The following is a 10,801-nucleotide window of genomic DNA, read 5'->3' on the forward strand; positions in this document are numbered from 1 at the left end:
ACTGTCCTTTAAAATATTTCTTGGCAACAGTTGGGGTCATTTCAAGGACTTGTCTCTAGTAATACTATAGGTTATAAAGTATCCTAAAGTCTTTCTAAATAAACTTTAATTAATAATATTGTTTTCAATAAAAAACTTCAAAAATTTGCTAATATCCCCCAGTTCGGATATACGGGAATCGCACATAGGAAATTTTGTATAAAACCCCTCTTCTACCGCAGAACAAAACCTGAACCCGTCTTTGATATTTATGAAAAAACGTGTCCAATTCGAGTTGACTTTACTCACCTTTCAGTGTGCCGATGAAAAACAGAGCGGCCAGCAAATGGAGGTGGCCAAACATGTTGATTGTTGATTTCTGACGGATTTTTGCTTCGAAATGCTTCCTGCTCCGCTTTATGGCTGCAATGGAAAATGGAAAAAATGAATATGTAAATAATTATTTATTGCCTAGACACGCCCGTGAGTCAGCCACTAGGAGCGACAGAGCAGCAGGCAGAAATTTGTTTGGTTGTTTGTTGGGGCATAATAGAGACATTTTTGGTTAGAGGGTGTGCGAGGGGCCCAACCCAGGGAAAACAAGTGCGGAAGAACGCCAGCTGTCACCTGTGATCTGTAACCTGTTACCTGTTACCAGTCACCCGTTGGCCTGTCATCATTCAAATGGCATTTTCCCAAAGGGGGCGGGCCACAAATTGCCGATTGACACGGCACCTGGCGCTAATCAAAACTACACATGCACTTTGGCGGGAAAGCCCTTGGATCACTGCCCCTTTCCCCCTTCGGGCAATTACGTCTGGTTTTGTGTTTTGGGCCTGCTAAATTTTCATTACTGTGGCCATTGTCTGACCCAGGAACTGGGGGGGATTGGAATTCGATTTTGAGGCACGGATAAAACCCAAGCCCACCTTTTCGTTCAATCGTCCAATGATTGTCATCGTAGGTGTGACTAATTGTTGGTCATTTATCTGCTTTGCTTTCTTCTCCAATTTGATTTTTTCTGTGTTCCTCTGGCCTCTTTGTTTTTCGGTTTTCCATGGAAGTCATGAATAATTTCCGTTCTAAATGGAAAGGCTGGGCTTTCCCTTTCTGCCTGTCTCTCTCTCTGTGTCTGAGTCTCTAATTGATAGATAATTGAAGGTCTCGGTGCGGAAAGGGTAGTATTGATCAATTGGCTGGGGATGAGGCAGCAAATGATGAATGAGCAATCTGATTGAGTGAGGGATAAGATGGGGCTCAATTTGATCATGAATGGTAACTCTTTCGATTGGATTGTGTCACCTCGGGATTTCTTAGCCCAGAGCAAACAGTTTTCCCAGAAAACCTTGGTAACTATTGATGTCAAATTTCACTTTTATTTGCTTTTCTACTTCACACATGTTTTCTAAACACATTTATTCTTCCATTTAAATTTATTACATTTAAAACTCAATTTTTATTAAAACAGTATTACTTTTTAATATAATCTTCTTTCAATTATTCCTTAAAGTATATATGTTTTGTATACACATTGATTAAATATAAAACTAAAATTGCTAACCATTTCAACTCCACAATTGTTAAGTACTATGAATTGAATTTGTGTGTCGTGTCCCAACCTCTGCGCATCCAAAAAATATCTAAAATCTCCGACACGAAGTTTTAAATATAAATCTCATTTGGGTCACCGAAACTTTTTGATTGACAAATGCAGAAGACAGTTATGGTGCGGATAGAACGAAATCAAATAAATTAGAGCCTCGAATGACTGTCAGAAAAGTGTTCGCATGCAGTGGCAGACTTGGGCAATTCCACTAAACTGAACTCCAACTAGACTGTGACTATGCTGACTATAATGTGACTTGCATATCCGTGTATCTTTTGTGTCCCCGTATCCCTGCGCTTCTCTCATCCGCTCGCTTTGTATCTGTTGGCTGGCACTGTAAACAAGTCAGCAAGGACCGACTGCCATGGGCAACAGCCCCGCCCCCTCGTGCAGGTGGATTTCCCGCCCCCTCTCGACAGGTGCACAAAACGGGGCCCTAACATCGTCACACACGTCTCATTTTCCCTTCGCTTTTCGCTCCTTTTTTTCGGTTGCTGGCAAACTAATTTCAAAGCAAATGCGATACTGTCGCAAGTGACTGGGACGACTCCCCAGCCTGTTGTTGGCTTCCTTTTCTCCGGTGGTTCAGGTGGTTCAGGTGGTTCGGGTCGAGAGTGGTTCTGGGGCTCGTATGTCACCCTGTCAGCGATACCCTAGCTCAGGTGAGTCCTCAGTGACCTCAAGAGCTGGTAAAGTTGGAGGTTAAGTCTCTAGTTATGGGAGATTTTCAAACACCACAGTGTTTAAATAACTAAAACCAAGCAAAACCACAGATTTGTAACCTCTAATAGTATTTGCGTTTGCTCATACTTTTCAGTGCGCCGATCCGACACTTAATTTTATAAATCACAATGTTTAAATTTAAATTCTTTAATGTTTCGTTTTACCTATTTTTTCATTGCTCCTTGGCACTTTGTTATCACAAAAAGCAGATCCTTAACATTGCGACACTAACGATTTTTTTTTGGCAGCTTAATTTGCATAATTCTGTCGTTAAGTGGCGGAAAAGTGTAATCAGATAAACGAGTGGATAGTGGAGCCCAGGGGAATTAAATCCCAGAACTGCACTAGCCATCAGTAATTAGATTGTAAAATTTACAGGCAAAATTAAATGGCAATTTCTGCACAATGGGAAATGATTTGAAGGCCATGAAAAACCCAAATGTGTATTTTTCATTTTGACAAATGGTCATTTTGGTCAAAAGTTGGGGAAAGACAAAACGAAAAGCCCTGCGAGTGAGGAAGTAGGAGAATGATACTCCACAAACTTTCACTTTTCCCATTGTGGCCCATTGACTTTTTAGCTGCTCTTAGTCCCTGCACGTAAAATGTGTGAAAATTCTATGGGAATTGAAATGTTGCCGGGATCTCCACCCCACCCCGCCATTCTGCCCTTGGCTATGGAAAATTGAAAAGTTATCAATTACCGTTCCTTTTTGAGTGATTGACTTTCCCAATGCCCGCCCCCAAATGAAAGTCGAGCGTATGCCAAAAATATATTGTTTTCTGGTTTCCCTCGCTCGTCGTACATTTTCCGACCTTCTTTGGATCAGCTTACAATTTCATGGCCCGGAGCGCATTGAGGTAATTGAATTTTGGTTTTGGCCAAGCGGCTGATGAAGTGGGAATATCTGAGGTAGTACAATTTTAAAATTACCAGAAAATGTGCAAATTGCGGTAGGTAGATTAGGTTTGCAGTACTGTGAGGTTGCTTGGTTAATTGCAGAAAATGATCGAGGGCCAAGTGCACTCAGGAATATGGCTCAGTTTTACTTGCTTCCGTTAAGCAAATGTAGTTAATTTCACTATGTGGCCTCAATTAAATTTTTTAATCAATACACATTTATAAAAGCAGCTAAATAAAACAAACTTTTAAAAAAATAAATTCACAAAAATGACCTTCCATTTGTAAAGTTTCAATCTGAAAACACTCCCTCGATTTCTATTAAAAATTAACCCATAAAAACACCACTTAATTAGATTCACCCACTTGACTTGATTGAAGGCAGATCAAATTGCCCAAATGAAAGCCAAAAAAATAACGATGATGGGAATTAATTAATAAGTCCGCACAATAAATAACACAAGATATAAATAGATAGGGAAAAGCAAGAATTCCATTGCGAGACCAAATAAAGAGGAATGTGTTTTTTTAGAATTTATTACGTTCGTGTGGGAGGGCCACTTGCCGCGTTGCCAAATCGATTTCAAAACTCCATAAACAACCCGGGCGAAGAATACCCCTTCGGCAACATTTGAGAAATCTCCGCTCGGCCAATAAACTGGGAGCAGCAAAAAGATCACCGAAATGAATCGAAATTTATAAACAACAAAACGCTGCAGTTGTGCGCCTTAATTTGTTTATTTTGTGCTAAAGAGCAACACGCATCGAGTGCCATAAAAAATCAACAGGCGGCATAAAAGGCGGAGTGGCAGGGGTAAACTTACAGAATTTATAAACTGTGCAAACTCTGGCCAAGAGCGGCAGCCGTAAAAAAGGCAAAAACTGAGCCGAAAGGGAATATTTATGCAAACGTCAATTGGGCAGCAATTGAATTGAGCCAAGGGGCATGGCGCATGAGGAATGAAACATGAGGCATGAGGCACGTACTCTCAGATGCCCCATCGAAAGGCTGGATCTTTGGAGAATACCCTACGAAAATTGGGTCACCTAGTAAAATATTTTGTTGCCGGTACCAGTAAGGTAGATTTTCATTTAGTTTAGTTCAAATATATATTTGATTTTATATTTGATTTTGTTACTATACCGAATTTATCTTCCGATGGTTTGAATGTTAGTAAGTTATACCTTTATATTGCGTTTATTATTCACCTTAACCCAGCCAAAACCAGCACACACAGTGTTCTATCCTTGAATTAAGCTAATTTCAATTGCCAACAAACTACCATCGAGAGCATTTCCAATTCGTTCGATGAGTTTCATTTGTATCTTTTATTAGGCGCCCCTTTCCACCCCGCCCAAATTGATATACAAGTCAGACAACGTGACGTATGAGTGATGATGCGTGTGTGCCCCTTTCGAGGCCCTCCCCTTTCCCGCCCACCGTGTAAACATTCGATTCGATGGCAGCAGCATATGATTGCCATATTTGCTATAGCGCCAGTTCCGAAAAGTGTTCGATAAATGGGAAATTAGGTTGCAACGACGCCGGCGCCGATTCCAAAGAAGAGGAAAAACAAGAGGAACAATCGGTAAAGCGAAAAGAGTTTCCACTGGCTTGTTTATGCCCGTAGCAGCCACTTGAGGCTGTTGGAAAATCACCTCCCTGTACCCTTTCACCACCCCCTCTCCCCACTAACGGCCAGCGTTTGATTGACTGACGAGCGAACGAGTTGAATGATTGCCTGCTGCACATATTGATTTGCATCTAGTGGATCGCCCATTTGCCGTAATTTGCCCTACACAATGGCATAATTTATTTGATTGATATGCCATATATGCGCACTGTGTATATGTGTCATCTCCCCCTTTATATATCGCATGAATTTTAAAATTATTTGCCTTGGCTTCTCGCCATTTGTTTGCCGCTAATTTGACTGTCAATCAATCGGTGGATGCAAAAGTTTTTTCTGTGCCACATAAATATTTTCCGTTTGTAAATTCGCCATAAATAAATACTCGCAGGCCCATTTGTTTGATATAATTCGCTGACGTTCAATGTTTGAGTTCAGTTATTCATATTGGGATTTAAACGCAATGCGATACGAGTATTATGCCCTGACATACAACAAATCCCCCATGTCATTTTGTTTGCCTTTTTACATGAAATAAATAATTTGGTTTTTGATATTGTTTATCAATAAGATATTCGCTGAAATGTTCATTATTGAAGAAGCTTCATTTTTGTAACACTTTTTTTTCATAGGGCAGCTCAAATTTGTAGTTAAACAATCAAATGTTTAGTTGCATTTTTATTAAATTAGTTAAAGCTAATACCCAAAAACAGAATTACCTATAGTCCAAGAATTCAAATAATTACTTATGAAATTAAGCTACCTTTCATTATCAAGAAAATGGTACAAATATATTTATTACGCCAATTTCAATCAATTCCAGACCGGCCACTTTAGACATCAAATTTTCATTGAATTTCTGAGTTTTAAATTTATTATAAATTCTATGCCGTATTTCCATGGAGAGTAGAGAGCTCAAATTAATTGTCGGTAAGAAATCCGAGAGGAGGAGTCGTTTCCGAACAAATTTTTCCGGAGTACGAGGAACAAAGGCTTTATTTAACTTGGGCCGAGGCCATCTCAATTGGGAATATGCCATAAATTTGCAGAAAAATTGAAAACAGAGCCAGGAAAAATACGATTTTACTGTGTAAAATATATTTTTGTGTGTCCTCGCTTTTTGGCCCGTAACTTCGTTGTCAACGTCCTCATCATCGTCTTGGCCATCATTTATTCATGACAATTTTTGCTCCTCACAGCTGCAGCCAGGAAATGCGGAATGAAAATGGAGTCACAACTATACCTATAGCTGTGAGGTGAATTTTCCTGCAAATGAAAAACCCACTCATCGATAATGCAGGCGAGAAACCGCAGGAAATGGGGGTAGAGCAAATGTAAAGCAATTTTCGGCCCATAAATGAATGAGGAATATTTATTCTTTTCGGTCAGACAAGTACCAGCCGCATAGTTTCGTTTGCCATCCAGGGCAAAGGTCCTCACTCCAAAATAAAACGAAAAAATGCGTATTTTCCATAACTTTAGCTAGCTGACAAGGGGAGGCCAAAAATTCAAACTGTGCAAATGAGTTGGCCACAAAATGTCAGTTACAGGCACCTCACCAAACTTTATTTCCCCCTTTTACGGACCGCAAGCGCGCCGAAAAATGTTGAGGTAATAAATCGACCAGAAGGAGTTGGTGGAAGCTTTCTTTTTCCTCTTCCACTTCGTGCAAATAAAATCAATCAATTTTCGGTCTGGCAAGTGGCAGTAGCAACCAGTGGGAAGCAGTAGCCAAGCAGCATTCTAAGTGCTCGTCCGACACTGAAATCTATTTGCCAAGGTGATGACAAAAAATGTGGAGCCAGGGGAGGAAAATTGGAAAAGTATTAAGGGGAGTTTCGACCACTTTTTGTGCTTCTAAGAAAGATCCCATAGACAAGCAGGATGTACTTAAATTGTTAGCTAAAGAGTTTGAAAATTATTCGATACCCCAAGAGCTTGCTTCATTGTTTCAGGTAGCTTCTTTCAATTTTATCATTAGATATGCTTTAATTTTATCTTATTTAAAGCTTCGCATATTTTCATTATTTAATATTTTATAAAATTTCATTATTTCAGTATTTAATATTTTATTAAATATATAAAAATTGTGTTAATCAGTAAAACTATAATTCCTTGAGCTGCAAACGGTAATTTAATATTATTTATCTAGAAGCCGATATAGAGCAATCCTGTTATTCCCATTGAGACGAGACTCCTTAATAAGTCATCGATTTCCAGAGCCGCCGGTACAAACCCACTTTTGAGAGCGGTTCCGTAATTAATAGAATCAACTGGAGAAGCAAACCCTCAAGTGTTGAATGATTGAGCAGCCCCTCTCCCCCCAATTTTGATTTTACCATCGAAGCGCGGCGGGGAATTTTCATTAACAAAACCGCAATGGGAATGGGAACTTACAATTTTCGAGCTCTGTGTCGATTTCTGTAAGATGCCCGAAAATAAAAATCAATCAACACGTTCGCTTAATAGACCATCGACTCTCCGCTCAGATGTAAATGTATCTGCAAGATACATCTTCGGGCATAAGTATTGCACAAAGACAAATTGCTTTTGTCTCTAATTTTAACACGACTTTGACGGGCTCTTCTTTCCTCGACTTTGCTTTAATTTGTTTGTCGTGGGAGTGGAAAATGTTCACACGGTTACGGGTTTTTTGTCTACGCTTTTTTGTGTGTTTCTTGAGTTCTGTTTGGAATTGATTGGCGCACGTTTTGCGCGTGGCTAAGCAAAAAAAAGGAAAACAAAAATGAAATCCAAAGAAAAACTTCACCCAATAACCGAACAAAAAGCGAGAGTAAAAGTACAACAATTTTTTATGGGGGCTCACGAAAAATGCATTCCGAAAAATTTCACATTTACATTTGGGGTTTTTCACAGCTCTGCTTTAGCTTCTTTGGGTTCTCTGCTGGTTCAATCTTTGTTGAACGTCTGCCCGGCGTCTCCAACTTCTTGTTTTTATTTTTTTCGGGGGCAGCAGCACTTTGTGGGTGCTTAAAACAGCTGACAGGCCCCACTGACAGATTGATGTATGTTGATTCTCCCTTCTCCCTGCTCGATCTCTGCTGAATATTTTCCACACTCTTAATGAAAATATTTCTGTTTGTGCTATTTTCATTTGACTTTGCGGCCTGCTCGGAGATTTATGTCTTTGCCGGGATTTTCGCCCGTCTTTAACCTGAGTTAATTTTTATTGCGGGGGCTAATAGGGCGCGCACCTCGACATCTCCTAAATCTTTGACAATTTGACTGCATTTGGGCTGAAATGTTCTCTTGTTTTGGGGTGATCTTTTAAACTGAGTGTTTTACAAATTTTGGATTTGTTCGACTTGTGAAAAGGTCGATTTGAGGGTCTATTAGACTTTGAGTTTGAAAAAAATACGTACCAAAAGAAGAGTGATCAAGGGCTGAGGATTAAGATATACCTTTTGCTCTCATTCCTTGGGGAACTTTAAGAGTGTTCAGTGGTAAACTTGCTGAGAACAATATATAGGAGAACAATTATAGGATATATAAAAGATATCTTAATGATTTAACGGATCTAAAAATTATTTCATAATTGTGGATCTAATTTTCTGAATTGATACTAAATGTACATGTATTATTTACTATATAGTTGATGTAAGTAAATATACATTATTAGCCTTTCGGATTTGTACTATCATTTCAACCCTTAACGTTGACCTTTAGCAAATAAATTTAGGTTGTATTGAAAGCTTTATAACGATCAGTCTCCCATCTTCAACAATAGTTTTGTTGATTATCAATTCAAACAGATTATTGTTATCACTTGAAAAATGTAAATACATGCCTCTCATTTAAGAGACATTCTTAATCTGAGCTTCCGTTGAGATTAAAACACACTTAAACAGTTGTGAATGTTTTCAAATTTGTTATTTGATATATTCCCGCCAAGGATACGCCAAATTTTAAACCCATTTTCCACCAACACCCAAAGGCAAAAGAAAAACTTGCCAAAGCATAAACAAATCTGCCAAAAACACAGTAGAAAAAATGTGTGCAAAATCTCGCGCGCTTACAAAAAAATAAACAAAACAAAGGGAAACCCACAAAAAAATGAATCGGTTCCATTTGCTGACCCAAAAAAAAGGAGTAAAAGAAGGAATAGCCTCTGGAATTGGGCGGTAGCTTGGAGGGGCGTGGTGTTTAACCCCATTGTGGGTATTCGTGTTTATCTTGGTATAAAATATTTGTTTATTTATACAAGACTCTTTTTTTTGGCGCACTTTTTTATGTTTTGCGTAAATATTGTGACAGTCCGAAATGCATATTGTTTAATTTAATTGGGCTGGCCTGCTATCACTTACTTTCTGTGAGTTTTTTGAGAGGTTAAGGTCGTCGTTCCTCCCTATGTGAGGGATTAAGTGAAACACTTTTCCAGATCACTTTGTTTTGATGAAATTCTGTTTTGCACGCTGTTTATCAGCTGTTTTTGATCATATTTCGTTTTATATCATTTCGAAAGTGGTTTTTCCAACTCTTTACTGTTACACTGAATCACTATTTTAACCGCTTACGTTCCAGTAGCGATTTTGGGGATTAGTGGGGTTTTTTTTAGTTGCTAAATTTTCTATTTAACCGGTCACATTAACGCACACTCACACACAGATGACACTGAGGGTACTGTAGCCCTTAATCCAAGCGTCCGTGGCTGCGATCCGTTACAATGCTCGCGACGAAAAAGACTAAACGTATCTTTCAGATACATTCGGCCGCATTTGTTTCGTTTCGTTTCTAGCCGAACAAGTTGCCTCGAACATGTTGCAGGAGCTCATGTTGCACGGAAGTATCCTGCTGATTGGTTGATTTAACTTCGTCGTTCAGTTTCCGCCTGCAACTATATTTCATCGTTTCAAAAATCGAATGCCAAAAAAAATTAGAGTATTCAAAATTTTTAACCGATTTTCATATAGTTGGAAAGGTTGTATTTGCTGAAGATATGTATCTGACAAAAAACCCCTTTCTGATAAAGTTTAATTAATAAGTATGAATATTCTCAGTCGGATACCTAGCAAATCTCTCCTGACTTGACCATATGAACGTCTAGGTTTTCCGAAAATCTAGTTTCCCGACATACGAACAATCACGACCTGGCGTCCTCTAGCGGTATTTTCCTGCAACATCACTCTTATACGGTTCAGCAGTGTTCTAACAGCATAAGTTCGATGCGAAAGGTTTGAGGAGGAGAAATCCAAAACATGTTCGAAGACGAAGACCTGCATCGTTATTTGTTTTGCTTTTACAACTCTGAAAGATAGACATATTTGATATATTTAATACAGTTTTGAACTTAATCATTGATACAAACGATTAAATGATTTTTTTAGCGACTCGCATGGATTTTCAAAAAGTTTTTCTTTAAATATCCTTTTCAAAAGTGTATTTCATCCTTATATTTGGTCTGTACCAATCATATCTCAGGGCTGAAATTGACCTTCTGTGTGGTCTTTTTCCCACTCCGACCACTTAAGGATCTGGCAAAAGCTTGAAATTTAACGTGTAACCAGTTTTCTTACAGTTTAAGCTAATAATATATCAAGCATAACTAAGTAAATCGGTTAAGTTTCATCCGAGAGAGTAATTACAACACAATTAGCCCAATCATTTTTGTAACAATTTTTGACACCCATATCATTGTTAAAATCCTTATGATATATTTGGTATAATAATGAACAAACGTATAGTATATATTGTATTGTATATTGTATAGTCATTCAATCTAAGAATAATGAAAGACTCTTGAAGTTCAAAAGGAAAGCTGTGTCATTATCACTGTATGTATTATTTAAGCCCTTAAAATATGTCATTTTATTTTTGTGAAAATTTAAACAAAACTACGACGAACTTAATTTAGGAAACAAATATTTTGAAACCATTTTCATGGCAAATTATGAATACTTCACCAGCTAGCCAAATGTTTGCAACTATCCGTCGCGACGATTG

The 10,801-nt window shown here is 38.4% G+C and overlaps 1 protein-coding gene across 2 annotated transcripts in view; it reads right to left on the reverse strand.

Annotated features, from left to right (window-relative positions):
• The window catches only part of LOC108034159 (uncharacterized), a 75,345-nt gene extending 65,817 nt beyond the window's left edge, over nucleotides 1-9,528 (reverse strand). For both annotated transcript variants that reach the window (XM_017108964.2, XM_017108963.2), the window contains exons 1-2: nucleotides 9,166-9,528; nucleotides 289-402 (exon numbers count right to left, since the gene is read on the reverse strand). In XM_017108964.2, the coding sequence (XP_016964453.1) occupies nucleotides 289-343 (55 nt within the window). In that variant the 5' untranslated portion in view covers nucleotides 344-402; nucleotides 9,166-9,528. The remainder of the gene's footprint in view (nucleotides 1-288; nucleotides 403-9,165) is intronic.
• Between the last annotated feature and the right edge of the window lie 1,273 nt (nucleotides 9,529-10,801).

This window comes from Drosophila biarmipes, chromosome 2L (assembly GCF_025231255.1).
Source record: "Drosophila biarmipes strain raj3 chromosome 2L, RU_DBia_V1.1, whole genome shotgun sequence".
In the NCBI taxonomy this organism is placed as follows: domain Eukaryota; kingdom Metazoa; phylum Arthropoda; class Insecta; order Diptera; family Drosophilidae; genus Drosophila; species Drosophila biarmipes.